The sequence below is a fragment of the Oncorhynchus mykiss genome, chromosome 4 (genome assembly GCF_057628025.1).
Source record: "Oncorhynchus mykiss isolate SJ-2025 chromosome 4, ASM5762802v1, whole genome shotgun sequence".
NCBI classification, from domain to species: Eukaryota; Metazoa; Chordata; class Actinopteri; order Salmoniformes; family Salmonidae; genus Oncorhynchus; species Oncorhynchus mykiss.
In genome coordinates this window covers 31,229,112-31,247,224 of record NC_143025.1, presented here as the reverse complement: position 1 = coordinate 31,247,224, position 18,113 = coordinate 31,229,112, and the positions used below count along the sequence as shown (strand labels likewise).

At 44.0% G+C, this 18,113-nt stretch overlaps 1 protein-coding gene across 2 annotated transcripts in view; it reads left to right on the top strand.

Annotated features, from left to right (window-relative positions):
• Nucleotides 1-18,113, top strand: part of LOC110521692 (carboxyl-terminal PDZ ligand of neuronal nitric oxide synthase protein) — a 235,352-nt gene that overhangs the window by 108,114 nt on the left and 109,125 nt on the right. For both annotated transcript variants that reach the window (XM_090231870.1, XM_021599469.3), the window contains exons 3-4: nucleotides 13,206-13,298; nucleotides 16,735-16,793. In XM_090231870.1, the coding sequence (XP_090087996.1) occupies nucleotides 13,206-13,298; nucleotides 16,735-16,793 (152 nt within the window). The remainder of the gene's footprint in view (nucleotides 1-13,205; nucleotides 13,299-16,734; nucleotides 16,794-18,113) is intronic.

The following is an 18,113-nucleotide window of genomic DNA, read 5'->3' as shown; positions in this document are numbered from 1 at the left end:
CTTAAGGGGAAGGTTCTGAGTGGAGAGCCAAACTCTCTGACCGCGACAATATCTAGGACTCTTAGTTCTACGCTTATTAGCAGCCCTCACAGTCTGCGTCCTATAACGGCAAAGTGCAGACCTGACCCTCTTCCAGGTGCGCTCGCAACGTTGGACAAAAGCCTGAGCGGAGGGGACGCTGGACTCGGCGAACTGAGATGAGAACAGCGGAGGCTGGTACCCGAGGCTACTCTGAAAAGGAGATAGCCCGGTCGCAGACGAAGGAAGCGAGTTGTGGGCGTATTCTGCCCAGGGGAGCTGTTCTGACCAAGACGCAGGGTTACGAAAAGAAAGACTGCGTAAGATGCGACCAATAGTCTGATTGGCCCGTTCTGCTTGACCGTTAGACTGGGGGTGAAAGCCGGAAGAGAGACTGACGGAAGCCCCAATCAAACGGCAAAACTCCCTCCAAAATTGAGACGTGAATTGCGGACCTCTGTCCGAAACGACGTCTGACGGAAGGCCATGAATTCTGAAAACATTCTCGATGATGATTTGTGCCGTCTCTTTAGCAGAAGGAAGCTTAGCAAGGGGAATTAAATGAGCCGCCTTAGAGAACCTATCGACAACCGTAAGAATAACAGTCTTCCCCGCTGACGAAGGCAGTCCGGTGACAAAATCTAAGGCGATGTGAGACCACGGTCGAGAGGGAATAGGAAGCGGCCTGAGACGGCCGGCAGGAGGAGAGTTACCGGACTTAGTCTGCGCGCAGACCGAACAAGCAGCCACGAAACGACGCGTGTCATGCTCCCGGGTGGGCCACCAAAAACGCTGGCGAATGGAAGCAAGCGTACCCCGAACGCCAGGGTGGCCGGCTAACTTGGCAGAGTGAGCCCACTGAAGAACGGCCAGACGAGTAGGAACGGGAACGAAAAGAAGGTTCCTAGGACAAGCGCGCGGCGACGGAGTGTGAGTGAGCGCTTGTTTTACCTGCCTCTCAATTCCCCAGACAGTCAACCCGACAACACGCCCCTCAGGGAGAATCCCCTCGGGGTCAGTGGAGGCTACTGAAGAACTGAAGAGACGAGACAAAGCATCAGGCTTGGTGTTCTTAGAGCCCGGACGATAAGAAATCACGAACTCGAAACGAGCGAAAAACAGCGCCCAACGCGCCTGACGCGCATTAAGTCGTTTGGCAGAACGGATGTACTCAAGGTTCCTATGGTCAGTCCAAACGACAAAAGGAACGGTCGCCCCCTCCAACCACTGTCGCCATTCGCCTAGGGCTAACCGGATGGCGAGCAGTTCGCGGTTACCCACATCATAGTTACGTTCCGACGGCGACAGGCGATGAGAAAAATACGCGCATGGGTGGACCTTGTCGTCAGAGAGGGAGCGCTGAGAAAGAATGGCTCCCACGCCCACCTCTGACGCGTCAACCTCGACAACGAACTGTCTAGAGACGTCAGGTGTAACAAGGATAGGAGCGGATGTAAAACGATTCTTGAGGAGATCAAAAGCTCCCTGGGCGGAAACGGACCACTTAAAGCACGTCTTGACAGAAGTAAGGGCTGTGAGAGGAGCTGCCACCTGACCGAAATTACGGATGAAACGACGATAGAAGTTCGCGAAGCCGAGAAAGCGCTGCAGCTCGACGCGTGACTTAGGGACGGGCCAATCAATGACAGCTTGGACCTTAGCGGGATCCATCTTAATGCCTTCAGCGGAAATAACAGAACCTAGAAATGTGACGGAGGAGGCATGAAAAGTGCACTTCTCAGCCTTCACAAAAAGACAATTCTCTAAAAGGCGCTGGAGGACACGTCGAACGTGCTGAACATGAATCTGGAGTGACGGTGAAAAAATCAGGATATCGTCAAGGTAAACGAAAACAAAGATGTTCAGCATGTCTCTCAGGACATCATTGACTAATGCCTGAAAGACAGCTGGAGCGTTAGCGAGGCCGAAAGGAAGAACCCGGTATTCAAAGTGCCCTAACGGAGTGTTAAACGCCGTCTTCCACTCGTCCCCCTCCCTGATGCGCACGAGATGGTAAGCGTTACGAAGGTCCAACTTAGTGAAAAACCTGGCTCCCTGCAGGATCTCGAAGGCTGAAGACATAAGAGGAAGCGGATAACGATTCTTCACTGTTATGTCATTCAGCCCCCGATAATCTATGCAGGGGCGCAGAGACCCGTCCTTCTTCTTGACAAAAAAAAACCCCGCTCCGGCGGGAGAGGAGGAGGGGACTATGGTACCGGCGTCAAGAGCTACAGACAAATAATCTTCGAGAGCCTTACGTTCGGGAGCCGACAGAGAGTATAGTCTACCCCGGGGGGGGGTGGTTCCCGGAAGGAGATCAATACTACAATCATACGACCGGTGTGGAGGAAGAGAGGTGGCCCTGGACCGACTGAACACCGTGCGCAGATCGTGATATTCCTCCGGCACCCCTGTCAAATCACCAGGCTCCTCCTGTGAAGAAGAGACAGAGGAAACAGGAGGGATAGCAGACATTAAACATTTCACATGACAAGAGACGTTCCAGGAGAGGATAGAATTACTAGACCAATTAATGGAAGGATTATGACAAACTAGCCAGGGATGGCCCAAAACAACAGGTGTAAAAGGTGAACGAAAAATTAAAAAAGAAATGGTTTCACTATGATTACCAGAAACAGTGAGGGTTAAAGGTAGCGTCTCACGCTGAATCCTGGGGAGAGGACTACCATCCAGGGCGAACAAGGCCGTGGGCTCCTTTAACTGTCTGAGAGGAATGTCATGTTCCCGAGCCCAGGTCTCGTCCATAAAACAGCCCTCCGCCCCAGAGTCTATTAAGGCACTGCAGGAAGCTGACGAACCGGTCCAGCGTAGATGGACCGACAAGGTAGTGCAGGATCTTGAAGGAGAGACAGGAGTAGTAGCGCTCACCAGTAGCCCTCCGCTTACTGACGAGCTCTGGCCTTTTACTGGACATGAAGTGACAAAATGACCAGCGGAACCGCAATAGAGACAGAGGCGGTTGGTGATTCTCCGTTCCCTCTCCTTAGTCGAGATGCGGATACCTCCCAGCTGCATGGGCTCAGCACCCGAGCCGGCAGAGGAAGATGGTAGTGATGCGGAGAGGGGGGCGACGGAGAGCGCGAGCTCCTTTCCACGAGCTCGGTGACGAAGATCAACCCGTCGCTCAATGCGAATAGCGAGTTCAATCAAGGAATCCACGCTGGAAGGAACCTCCCGGGAGAGAATCTCATCCTTTACCTCTGCGCGGAGACCCTCCAGAAGACGAGCGAGCAAGGCCGGCTCGTTCCAGCCACTGGAGACAGCAAGAGTGCGAAACTCAATAGAGTAGTCTGTTATGGATCGATTGCCTTGACATAGGGAAGACAGGGCCCTGGAAGCCTCCTCCCCAAAAACAGATCGATCAAAAACCCGTATCATCTCCTCCTTAAAGTCCTGATACTTGTTAGTACACTCAGCCCTTGCCTCCCAGATTGCCGTGCCCCACTCACGAGCCCGTCCAATAAGGAGAGATATGACGTAGGCGACACGAGCAGTGCTCCTGGAGTAAGTGTTGGGCTGGAGAGAAAACACAATATCACACTGGGTGAGGAACGAGCGGCATTCAGTGGGCTCCCCAGAGTAACACGGCGGGTTATTGATTCTGGGCTCCGGAGATTCGAAAGCCCTGGGAGTGGCCGGTGGATCGAGGCGGAGATGGTGAACCTGTTCTGTGAGGTTGGAGACTTGGGTGGCCAGGGTCTCAACGGCATGTCGAGCAGCAGACACTTCCTGCTCGTGTCTGCCTAGCATCGCTCCCTGGATCCCGACGGCTGAGTGGAGAGGATCCGAAGTCGCTGGGTCCATTCTTGGTCGGATTCTTCTGTTACGGTGCGTGAATGAGGACCCAAAAGCGAATTAACTTAGACAGAGCTTCTTTAATTACCAAACATAGGTAGGCTCAGACGGACCGGCAGATTCCGACAGGACAAGACAAGGTTACAGCAAACATGACGACAGTCTGGTTCAGGCATGAAACACAACAAACAAGAATCCGACAAGGACAGGAACAAAAACAGAGAGAGATATAGGGACCTAATCAGAGGGAAAAAGGGAACAGGTGGGAAACGGGGTGAATGGGTAGTTAGGAGGAGACAAGGTACAGCTGGGGGAAAGAGGAGGAGAAAAGGTAACCTAACAACGACCAGCAGAGGGAGACAGGGTGAAGGGAAAGGACAGAGACAAGACACAACATGACAGTACATGACATCGTATTAGAATTGCACTATAGGGATAGCCCCCTCAGAGAGCTGCCGTTTGTTGGACAATTCAAAGAGTGTTTGGTTGAGGCATTACGTTGCCAATAGAAGGACACATTGAATTGCTTTCATGGACTGGCTGGACAATTTACTTTCATCATGAGCAAAAGCAATTGGTGTTCTACCCAAGTTGCAAAGAAAATGTTGCAATACATTTAATAAACACGAGACCAACAAAATGGATCACAAGATTCACAGGGAATACATTACATAGAATGAAAAAGCAATATCCCAAGCCACAGCTCTATACTACTTGTCAGACATAGAGAACTGATACTGTATACTGGTTGTTGAGGTGGGATTGGTGTGAGGTGTGGAGGATCCGTGGGTGGCTTTTTACCATTTTATTCCTCATGTTTTACTCAATGGTAGGAAGAATTATGGTCCATATTGGATGTTGGGTACTATATTTATTGAATTTTATGTGTATCCTATAAATTAAAAGGGCCAATTTGGGGTCAATTAATTATCTTAATTTCACAGAGATAAAATATAAATTCAACAAAATAATGGTGTAGGAATGCTCTCTGTTTCTAAGTACAGAAACAATTTCTGAATGATCTGAGATGGTGGGTGTCATGACTTACTGAAATGACATGGGACGACTCTATCGCTCTCTTTCTCCCTCTATTTCTCCAAGTCATACGTCCTTAGTGAGATATGAGAGACGAACAGAGAGACAAATTGAGAGAGAGACAAAAGGGAAGAGATTAAGAAAATTAGAGAAAAACAGAAAGAGAGAAAATAATGATGACATGGTAATTACTTTTTCTAGATGAATACTTCTGGAGGACATTGTGATATTCTAACGACTCGCTATGGAAACCACTCTCGCTCTTGTAACTCCGGTAGCCATGGACACATAGCATCTATGTGTGGGAATTGAAGGCCAAAGGCCTCTCTCTTCCAACAACATAACACAAAGGGCAATTGCATGATAACGGAATTACACTTTGACTCAGATTTTTCACTTTAAAATGTATGCCAAACAAAAATCATTGATTTCAAAGTTTAACAAACTGTACAACTCGATGCACAAGGACTACTTTGAACAATTTACTCACATTTTTACGAAAACACTTTTACTGGAAGAATTGTGCAGATGCAAAGTTTGGTAACAGGATTACAGTAAAAGCTCCCTCAGATCACATTTTCCCAAAACTCTGTTAAATATCTGCTCCGAATTAAGATTTAAAGATATCTGCAGAAAGAATGGGGTGTCAGCTATGACATGGCGCATTGAGTAAAAAAAATAAAAAACCGTCGATTATTGAACTACAGTAGGTGAAGTGGATTTACAACATGTAACAGAATAACGGTATTGGAATTATATTATGGATCCCTGATCTGTACTATACAGAAATGCATAATTATGGATATGAATATCATTATCGTCATGGTGAAGAATCCTGAATAGGTACACAAATATCATTATTTTGCTTATTTGGGTGTTATTGTACATACTGGCTATGTTGTAATGAGTTCTACCCCCAAACAAGACCACATTTGGTTGGTCCAGACTAGACCAAATCTGAAACAATCATAGATGTCTATGTTTCACAAGTTTGGACATCACAGTATAAGCACAGTAGAGTAGAGTACAGTATAGTACATTATACTGTACTCTACTCTAGTGTGCTCTGCTGTACTGAACTCTACTGTATAGTACTGTACCATACTATAATTTTCTTTACTTTACTTTACTGTACTGTACCGTTCTCTACTGTGCTCTGCTATACTGTACTATGCTGTCCAAACTTGTGAAATATAGACGCCTAGGATTGCTTCAGATTTGATCGGGCCAGGATGGACTGACCAAATGTCCAGGGTCGGTTGGCTGAAGATGCTCGTCACACTAAATGGAAAGAGGGTAGGTGGTAGTTCTCATGGTAGGTGGCATCAACTGGAGAGAGAGAGAGAGAAGAGAGAGTGAGAGCGACAGAGAGAGAGAGAGAGAAATGGAGAATGAGAGGGAAGTGTAGTCCAGACTGTTTTCAGTCTTACTTTGAACACCAGACGACAGAAAGAGAGAAAAAAAGAGTTATGAGCTGAACATACCTTGACTAACCTGTACCTCCACACATTGGCCCGGTACTGGGACCCCCTGTATATAGCCTCGTTATTGTTATTTATTGTGTTACTTTTCATTTTATTTTTTACTTTTGTTTATTTAATAATTATTAACTCTATTTCTTGAACTGCATTGTTGGTTAAGTAAGCATTTCACGGTAAGGACACCTGTTGTATTCGGTGCATGTGACAAATAAAATTAGATTTGATTTTAACATAACAGTATGCCAGTGGAAGGGAAGACAGTAGCAGGTGACTACTATGATTTCCCATTGTAGCCAATTCAATTGCAGTAATTTCATAACAGATTTTTTGGTGATTTCATAAACAAACTTGATATCAGTAAAACACTATAACTAATTGGTAGGTCTACCTTTACTTGTTACTTCTAATGCATGAACTTTCATTGTCCCCATGAGGGAGACAAATTAGAAAATATCTTAAAGATATGTAAGTTTTTGGTAACGGAATTACAAGGCACAAGACCATGTTTCTTAAACTTACAGAAGGCAAGTAATTTGTCCAAAACGAAATATACAGTACGTGTTGATATTAGTAGGCAGTGGTCTTTACATCAACATTATTGTTTTTTTTATTTATGTCTAATACCTTTTAAGACTTGTTCTGGTAGATCTTGCCCTTTTCCATCTGTTTCGCCCAAAATCTAATCTTTTGCTTCTTCCAAATTGTTTGGATTGAAAATGGTTGAATAATGTGTATGTGTTAATTGCTCATATATAGAGACACTTGGCTTTCATTTGACACCCAATTTGACATCCTCCTATGAACTTCACATGTTGGTGCTCATGGGTCCTTTTACATGAAAATGACCATACGCCTTAATTAATGTCTCAAAAATATAGATTCTTAGCTATCATTTGAAATCCAATTTGATATGCTCCTATGAACTTCACATGTTGGCACTCATGGATCCTTTTAGATGGAAATGCCCCAAACTTGATCATAGTAATATGAGTTTAAGTGGTTTAGGTTTTAATGACTTGTTTTAAAACACAGTCGCCCAATCGCAAATCGATTTCTAGCCACTTGTGGAGATCTGAAATTATTGGATAGTTCTAGGAAAATTGCACAAATTCCATCTTGACTAGAGGGCCAGATGGAGCTATTACCCACTGGGTACCGACATCAATTCAGTGTCTATTGCATGTTGGTTCAACGTAATTTCATTGAAATTACGTGCAAACAACGGTGATTCCACCAGTGCATGCCCAGTGGGTAACTTTTAACTTATCTAATCTTATTAGATGTCCACTAGTGCGTAGGGTCTAGAACGTCCTGGTGTAGTTTGGGCACTAGGTTGTGTTTAACAGCCAATCTGTTATTTAAAAGGGCAGATGGCAGAAGGCAGGTGTCTGGCTCCTCACTCTGTCTCAGTAAAATTATCAGGGTTTTAGATATTGGAAATTGGAGATTTCACTCTTACCTTTTCTCCCAGACAGTCAACTCAGTCAAAATATTACATTCCTCAAACCATTACCAGTTTCTCTTTCTTTCTTGACCTCATTCTTTCACACAGACCCACACTCAAACTCTCTCCCTCTCCCTTATTCCCCCCTCTTCGTCTCTCCCGTATTCCCACTCTCTCTCAGGAGGAGAGGTGTCAGGGAGATTGATTGATCTACCTGATGGTTCCTGCTCGATAATCCAAACGAATTCTACTTGTTAGGATTGAATTAGAGCCCTCATGGATCACTTTGGCCCCTGGGTAGTAACACGCACTGCTGCTCAGGGACTGCGTGTGTGTGTCCGTGCGTGTGCGTTTGCGTGTGTGTGTGTGTGTAGGCAGGTGGGTAACATTATTGGCCTGGCTTTGTATGCTCTAGCTCTCCCCCTAACAGATGGAAGGAAAGTTGGACAGCATGCACACACACACACCACAATTTCTCTCAAGGACTACTTCATAAAGTCTTTAAATGGGCAATCCGCAGTTACTACTGTACATGCATTTTTTTGTACTTATAAATTACTGATATACAGTATACCCATTAATATACTGTAACTTAGAAATGCCTCATGAGCTTAGTTCAGCTGTTGTATCCATCAGAACCCAAGATATAAACTTGTTTTAATCCAATGTTTGTAATGGAAATGTAAACAAACACTGTATTGCTTCAAAACTATACTCATGCCGTTGAACCATATTTCTGTCTATGAGCTATTTGTGAGTAGTTACATTTCTCCAGCCCGATCCCTCAGCTTTTTACTAAAACAGCGGCAGGGATACCACTTTGTCATTAATTCAAGTGCAGATTTGCCCTTTAAAGATTAAAAGCGTGTGCTCTTTCATAAAGTAACTATTTCTTTAAGACCGGACCCTTCCATGCATATGCTGGCTCACTGAACTCGTGCACTAGCTGGCAGACTTCTGAAAGATACCTTTTGCAGAGTTTTACTGTCTGAGGGTGTGTGTGTGCGTGTGTGTGCAGGTAGAATACCGCATCCAACCTCTGTGAAAATGTTTATTATTTTGGCAGTCATTGATGAATGGCTCTGTCATTGTTGGATGATATGAATGGTATTTGTATGTGTCTGAAAATAGCATTTGATACTGAAGATGGCATCACGTTTGTCTGATCGTGTTGTTATTGCTTAAATGGATTACAGAGCAAACGGCTGGAGCCGACCTTTAGGAAATAATGACCTGCTTTTCTGGCAATATGAAGGCTAAATGTTAAATGAATCAAATTCTGAGACACACACCATATAGTATTTACATGAAAAGTATTTCTAAGGGAAGGATTCGTCTTCTAAGCCCTGTTTATTTCACAAGATCTAATTTTCAAAATGGCAGCACAAACATTTATGGTCTCTGGCTTTTTTTTGCAGGGAGCCATTGCAGCGTTAACTGTCGTAATTAGGTCAGTTTATTTGGTCATTTCATGTGTTGTTGAATATCCCATCATCAGTAGTAAATATAGATTGGAAATTGAAAGTGAATGTGCTGTGGCGCCTCTTTACTAGCCTGCCTGACCAGACTAATTGATGTGATTGACTGATGATTGACTGATTATGCTGCATAGATGCATATACTGTATGTGCCAGCTGCCCAGTGAGAGCCATTAGATATATATTTTTGTATGGCCTGTGTGGTCCAGCAGTTAAAGACGCTGACCACAACAGACATGTATGCCGGAGTCGGCATGGGTTCAAATCCGGCCCACTGCCCTTTGGCTCATCCTACTCCTGTCATTCCAAAACTTTCCTATCTCTTCAATAAACCTATAAAATTACAAAAGGAGTGGGACAGCCCTGCTCCTTAAAAAATACCATTAAAAAAAGAGGCCATTTAGATGCCCACACAAGCCAAACAAATATGCACATGCTCAAACACATGTTCTGTCTGTCTCTACCCCTCTGTCTGTCTGCCTTCCTGGCTGTCTGTCTTCCTGTCTTTGCCTGTCAATCAATCCCAACTGTCTGTTAGCCGCTGGCCTGGTAAAAGGTAGTGATCAGCAGATTATTCCTCTTCCTCAGGGTTAAGCAGAGGATGAGTTTCCTGGCAGGCCCCAGCCTCAGACTCAGAGCAGGCAGCCAGTGTTGATTGAGCACACAGTCATGCAATCTCCATAGACAAACATTGGCAGTAGAGTGGCCTTACTGAAGAGCTGGCCTTACTGAAGTGACTTTCAATGTTGCACCGTCATAGGATGCCACCTTTCCAACAAGTTAGTTAGTCAAGTTGCTGCCCTGCTAGAGATGCCCCAGTCAACTGTAAGTGTGAAGTCGAAACATCTAGGAGCAACAATGGCTCAGCCACAAAGTGTTAGGCCACACAAGATCACATAACGGGACCGCTGAGTGCTGAAGCGCCTAACGTGTAAAAATCATCTGTCTTCGGTTGCAACACTCACTACCGAGTTCCAAACTGCCCCTGGAAGCAATGTCACCACAATAATTGTTTGTCGGGAGCTTCATGAAATGGATTTCCATGGCCAAGCAGCCGCAGACAAGCCTAAGATCACCATGCACATTGCCAAGTGTCGGCTGGAGTGGTGTAAAGTTTGCCGATATTGGAGTCTGGAGCTGTGGAAACGCCTTCTCTGGAGTGATGAATCACACTTCACCATCTGGCAATCCGACGGACAAATCTGGGTTTGGCGGATGCCAGGAGAATGCTACTGGCCTCAATGAATAGTGTCAATAGAGTAAAGTTTGATTCAGGAGGAATAATGGTCTGGAGCTATTTTTCATGGTTCAGGCTAGGTCCCTTAGTTCCAGTGCTGCTAACATTGTGGCAGCAGTTTGGGGAAGGCCCTTTCCTGTTACAGCACGACAATGCCCCCGTGCACAAATTGGGGTCCATACAGAAATGGTTTGTCGAGATTGGTGTGGAACAACTTGATGGCCTGCAAAGAGCTCTGACCTCAACCCCATCGAACACCTTTGGGATGAATTGGAACGCCAACTGCTAGCCAGGCCTAATCGCCCAAAATCAGTGCCCAACCTCACTAATGCTCTTGTGGCTGAATGGAAACAAGTCCCCACAGCAATGTTCCAACATCTAGTAGAAAGCCTTCCCAGAAGAGTGGAGGCTGTAATAGCAGCAAAGGGAGGGACCAAATCCTCATTAATGCCCATGATTTTGGAATGAGATGTTTGACAAGCAGGCGTCCACTTACTTTTGGTAATTTGTGGTAATTTGGTCAATTTATTCAAGCCTGTCTCAAAATACATTTCTCATTTAAGACAAAAAAAATATGATTTCTAGAAATGCACACCATTTTGATGTCTTGTAGGAAGCAATCACTCCCCCATTGCTGACTACAAATGATCTATGACTGGGCTTACAACTCACTATCTAGCAAAGGATATGAGCAAATGTACAAATGTGCACTTCGCTATATGTAACTCTTGCTTTGATCTCAAAACAAGCACATCTACTCACAACTGCTCATGCTATAAAAACAGTCTAGTTCAAAGTGAATGGCACAGATCCAGTTGAAGTCAGAAGTTTACATACACTTAGGTTGGAGTCATTAAAACTTGTTTTCAACCACTCCACAAATGTCTTGTTAACAAACTATAGTTTTGGCAAGTCGGTGGCAATCTACTTTGTGCATGACACAAGTAATTTTTCCAACAATTGTTTACAGACCGATTATTTTACTTATAATTCACTGTATTACAATTCCAGTGGGTCAGAAATGTACATCAACTAAGTTGACTGTGACTTTAAACAGCTTGAAAAAATCAAGAAAAAAGATGTCATGGCTTTAGAAGCTAATTGACATAATTTGAGTCAATTGGAGGTGTACCTGTGGATGTATTTCAAGGCCTACCTTCAAACTCAGTACTTCTGCTTGACATCATGAGAAAATCAAAAGAAATCAGCCAAGACCTCAGGCAAAAAATTGTAGACCTCCACAAGTCTGGTTCATCCTTGGGAGCAATTTACAAACGCCTGAAGGTACTACGTTCATCTGTTCAAACAATAGTATGCAAGTATAAACACCATGGGACCACACAGCCGTCATGCCGCTCAGGAAGGAGACGTGTTCTGTCTCCTAGATATGAACGTACTTTGGTGCGAGAAGTGCAAATCAATCCCAGAACAACAGCAAAGGACCTTGTGAAGATGCTGGAGGAAACATGTACAAAAGTATCTATATCCACAGTAAATTGAGTCCTATATCGACATTACCTGAAAGGCTACTCAGCAAGAAAGAAGCCACTGCTCCAAAACCGCCATAAAAAAGCCAGACTACAGTTTGCAACTGCACATGGGGACAAAGATCGTACTTTTTGGAGAAATATCCTCTGGTCTGATGAAACAGAAATAGGACTGTTTGGTCATAATGACCATCGTTATGTTTGGAGGAAAAAGGGGGAGGCTTGCAAGCCGAAGAACACCATCCCAACTCTGAAGCACGGGGGTGGCAGCATTATATTTTGGGGGTGCTTTACTGCAGGAGGGACTGGTGCACTTCACAAACTAGATTGCATTATGAGAATGGAAAATTATGTGGATATATTGAAGCAACATCTCAAGACATCAGTCAGAAAGTTAAAGCTTGGTCGCAAATGGGTCTTCCAAATGGACAATGACCCCACGCATACTTCCAAAGTTGTGGCAAAATGGCTTAAGGACAACAAAGTCAAGGTATTGGAGTGGCCATCACAAAGCCCTGACTTCAATCCCATAGAACATTTTTGGGCAGAACTGAAAAAGTATGTGCAAGCAAGGAGGCCTACAAATCTGACTCAGTTACACCAGCTCTGTCAGGTGTAGTGGGGCAAAATTCACCCAACTTTTTGTGGGAAGCTTGTGGAAGGCTAGACAAAACATTTGAGCCAAGTTAAACAATTTAAAGGCAATGCTACCAAATACTAATTGAGTGTATGTAAACTTCTGACCCACTTGGAATGTGATGAAAATACAAGCTGAAATAAATCTTTCCTTCTACTATTATTCTGACATTTCACATTCTTAAAATAAAGTGGTGATCCTAACTGACCTAATACAGGGAATTTTCACCAGGATTAAATGTCAGGAATTGTGAAAAACTGAGTTTAAATGTATTTGGCTAAGGTGTATGTAAACTTCCGACTTCAACTGTAGACTGTTTAGTCATGCCTGTCAATTTAATAGAATCCTACCAGAGCTAGCTAGCTAACAAGCTTGTGTGTGCAGAGCGGCACCAGAATTAAAAACACTTCTTACCTTTTCATAGTTAAGAAATCCAATGTGAAATGTGATAGCTATAGTATCCCTAACTACCATTGAAAAGTTCATCCATTCTTCTCTAATTAAAAGTGAATCCATTTATCTCTCATTTTTATATCGTTACTAATGTTAATCAATTTTTCTTTCCACAGTATGAATTCAAAGTGAAAAACATAAAGAAGAAGAAGGTCAACATCATAGTCTCAGTGGATGGAGTGAAGGTGGCACTAAGAAAAAAGAAAAAAGTGAGTCTGTTTATAGTGAGTCTTTTATTTATTTTTCTGCAACCTGTTAATATCTTTACATTTGTGACTGTCTGGAGCTTAGGGGCAGGGAGTAGAGTGGATGGGTGTTGTGTTGTTTCTAACCTCCGCTGTCAAACTGTGCCCACTCAGCCATTACTGAGGTGTGTCATATCCTGGGATTCTGTTAAGGAGTGAGTGGAATTCAAATCCCGTCACCAGCAGTGAGAGGGAATGATTAGCGAATCTGTGCCCTGCTAAATAAAGCTCCAGACATGGTAGAGTGAAGGAAAGGAGTGAATATGTGCCTGGCTAAACTAATGTTTCCGACAGGGTAGAGTGGCAGAGTAGCAAATCTGTGCCCTGCTAAATAACGTTCCAGATAGGGTAGAATGGAAGAGAGGAGTGAATCTGTGCCCTGATAAACAATGCATGAGACAAGGTAGAGTGCAGGACAGGAGCAAATCCGTCCTTTGCTAAAAATGCGTCCCCTATTCCACTCACCCCGTCTTTCTCTCTCCGTCTAATTTCTATAAAGGTTTTCTTTATAGCAGTTCTACACTGAGCTAGGTTTACTATAATTCTTGCCAGTAGTTAGACTGGGATTACCTTGGGTGACCTCTCTCCTGTCTCTCAGTTTTACTACAGTTCACTATTAAAGCCAAGCTAGAAGTACAGTCATAATCCCTGGTATGCAAACAAGCATAAAGAAGCCACTGGTATTCAGCAGATGTCTCCTACTCTCCTAACGTCTTCCACCTTCGATTGTTTAGAGTCCTTTATGGAGATGTTCCGTTCTTTCCTCTCCCTCCTTTTTCTCTCTCTCCTCTCTCTATCTCCTTTCTTTCCTCTCTCCAGCCAGTGTTTTCTAAAGAGAGGACTGTACAAATCAGTTATATACGGCTCAAGGCAGCGACTTAGGGCTATGAATTAAATCCAATTGTATTGGTCACATACACATGTTTAGAAGATGTTATTGTGGGTGTAGCGAAATGCTTGTGCTTCTAGCTCCGACAGTGCAGTAATATCTAACAAGTAATATCTAACAATTTCACAACATATACCCAATACACACAAATCTAAGTAGAAATTAATTAAGAATACATATATGGACGAGCGATGTCAGAACGGCATGGACTAAGATACCGTAGAATAGTATAGAATGCAGTATATACATATGAGATGGGTAATGCAAGATGTGTAAACATTATTAAAGTGACTAAGATACAGTAAAATAGTATAGAATACAGTATATACATATGAGATGAGTAATGCAAGATATGTAAACATTATCAAAGTGACTAGTGTTCCATTTCTTAAAGTGGCCAGTGATTTCTAGTCTATGTCTATAGGCAGCAGCCTCTGATAGCCTTGAGATAGAAGCTCTTTTTCAGTCTCTCAGTCCCAGCTTTGATGCACCTGTACTGACCTCACCTTCTGGATGATAGCGGGGTGAACAGACAGTGGCTGGGTGGTTGATGTCCTTGATGATCTTTTTGGCCTTCCTGTGACATCTGGTGCTGTAAGTGTTCTGGAGGGAGGGTAGTTTGCCCCCGGTAATGCGTTAGGCAGACCACCCCACCCTCTGGAGAGCCTTGTGGTTGCGGGAGGTGCAGTTGCCGTACCAAGCGGTGATACAGCTCGACAGGATCTCTCAATTGTGCATCTGTAAAAGTTTGTGAGGGTTTTAGTTGCCAAGCCCACTTACCTCTATAGAAACCTGTAATGCATTTAGCCTCTGTAGAACATTTTAACAAGCCTTAACAACCTTTAACAATGGTGAGGAGTAGAGGATGGGTGGAAGGTGGAGGATGGCTACAAAGAGGAGGTATGTGGCCTGGGTATAAATATCCCCTAGTTGCATTAGCTTCCCCCTCCCTCCCTCACACTGATTACAGGCAGGCCTTCATTGTTCTTAGTGGTCCTCCAGGGCACACCTCTAAGTTAAACCACACAAAGGACAAGTCATGCGTGTGTGCGTGTGCTGTGCATTTCTCCACTCTATCCCACTCTAAATGCCAATGGATGCTTCCATGTCCGCGAGGGTGCGCCGGCCTATCTGCTCCTCGGGGGTCCAATGGCCTATATCTCACCTCCCTACACATCCCAGCCCAAAAAAACTCTGTGGATGTGGCATTAATTATGCAGTCAGTGGAGTGGGAGAATGAGATCCAATACTTGAACACAAACTGCCAGCAAGTCTTCTATATCAAAGACATTCCAATGCAGAATGGATTACCCTTTAGAGTTCACACAGACCAAGGCCCTTACCTTTATATGGGAACCATATAACTTATGGAGGGAAATGAGAACAGAGAGAGGAGGAAGGAGGGAATGAAAAAAGGAGGAAAGAATATAGAAGGAAGAGAAAGGGAATAGAGAGAGGAGGAAGGGCGGAATAGAGGAAGTGACCACTAGACCGTGAAGGATAATTGCCCTCGATAACCCCTGTGGAATAAAAGAGTGAAGCGCCTCAGACTCTGGTGAGGCCCTCTAAGCAGACAGTAAGTGCCTATGCCAGACCCAGATGCTCTGGTTGTATTATTCTAAACAGCTGGAGTGAACTGGTGTTTTTATTGTTATTATGAGCTGTACAGTGAATGAAAGGTATTGTGGTTTGAATGGGGCTCTAATGGGTTGTGTCTGCTTTGTCTCTCAGCCTGCTCTCTGGCCAGGGATGAAATTTCAACTCGTCCAGATACTGCCTCATTTACATCTCACCGAATGGAGGAATGAAAATATATATGTTTGAGCGGAAATAGTGTGTTGGTGGGGAAATGAAAATCAAATGGAGAAATAATTCCAATCGCTCTCCTTTTGACATATATATTATCTCAGTAAACTGGGATGAAGCCCAGTATAGAGAGAAATATAGAAAATGAGAAAGAGAGAGCGAGAATGACAGAAAGACAGAGAGAGATAATGAAAGAGACCGAGAGCGAGAGAAAGCTAGGGAAAGTGAGAGAAAGAGCTAGAGAGAGAACGAAAAAAAAAGCGGCCAAAGAGAACGACTGGTGAGTAAGAAAGATAGGAGAGAGGGAGCGAAGAAGATGGGAGAGACCGAAAGAGACAGAGAGAGCAGAATATCTAAATGGAACATCACAGCTAGATAACTGCTGTATTCACCTTGTGGATTGTGGATCGATTGGCTCAGTATAATCAATATTTCCAGTCCTTGAGCCCAACATCCAGCCCAGCAAGGTCAAAGTTAATTACCATGGCAATCTGAGACACCGTGTTAAATTACAGTAGTGGTAGTTAGTGGCGACAGCCTAATTTTAAAGTGTCTGATGTAGGTGTAAAGGTACCTCACAGAGGACCTGACCTCCTCTCACTCCGCCTTAGCCTCTCTCACACACTTCCCTAACAGACACAAACCCCTGGCTGACTCTCTTCAACACACTCCTCACTAAACCAGTGTTATTCTGTCTTTCCACAGAAGAAGGAATGGACATGGGATGAGAGTAAGATGATGGTAATGCAGGATCCCATTTACAGGTAAGACTTCACTCTTCAACACCATCTTACAGCAGTAAGTTTGTCCCAACAGAGGGCATGTCAGGTCAAGGCGGGGCCGAGGTGATTGCTATGGTGACAGCTAGTGTCGTAACTAGGGCTGTTGCGGTGACCGTATTACCACCACACCGGCGGTCACGAGTCATGAATGCAGTCAAATTCCACATGACCTTTAGTCACGGAAATTGTGCTTCTCCAAGCTCTGATGCTGCTGCTGGTCATTGGCATGCTAACAAACTTGCTAACTGCCTGGTACTCAGCACTCTATTGTATCTCTAATCACTCTGACATCAATGCAAATATTTTTTAAAATTGAATCAAACACTTCATGAGAGCCCATGAGCTCATGTTGAGCAACATTTCTACAAGCTGTGCAATTGCGGGAGAAAACAGAGTTAAGGCCACTAATAAAAAGAGGACGATCCCATCAGCTTGCCAAAGGCTAGGCCTACTATATTTATTTCTCAACTTTCCTAATAGTAAGCACATTGCTTATATTTACAGCAGGAGTATAGCCTACCTGACTGGCATGAAAATAAACCACGGGAGAAAACGTCCTCCATTCTCTATTTAAGAGCATAGATTTGGTATTTGGTATTTTATTAGGATCCCCATTAGCTGTTGCAAAAGCAGCAGCTACTCTTCCTGGGGTCCACAGAAAACATGAAACATAATACAGAACATCAATAGACAAGAACAGCACAAAGACAGAACTACATGGTCAAATAGGGGAGAGGCGTTGTGCTGTGAGGTGTTGCTTTATCTGTTTTTTGAAACCAGGTTTGCTGTTTATTTCAGCAATATGAGATGGAAGGAAGTTCCATGCAATTAGGGCTATATATAATACTGTACCCTTTCTTGAATATGTTCTGGATTGGGGGACTGTGAAAAGACCCCTGGTGGCATGTCTGGTGTGATAAGTGTGTGTGTCAGAGCTGTGTGTAAGTTGACTATGCAAACAATTTGGGATTTTCATCACATGAATGTTTCTTATAAAAAGAAGAAGTGATGCAATCAGTCTCTCCTCAACTCTTAGCCAAGAGAGACTGGCATGCATAGTATTTATATCAGCCCTCTGATTACTATTAAGAGCAAAACATGCCGCTCTGTTCTGGGCTAGATGCAGCTTAACTAGGTCTTTCCTTGCAGCACTGGACCATACGACTGGACACCAATCAAGATTAGGCAAAACTAGAGCTGGCAGAACTTGCTTTTTTGGAGTGTGGTGTCAAAAAATGACATGTATTTTTTCCCCTGCCCCTGTTTCGATACAGGTGCATGATAATGGTCCATTCTGAATCA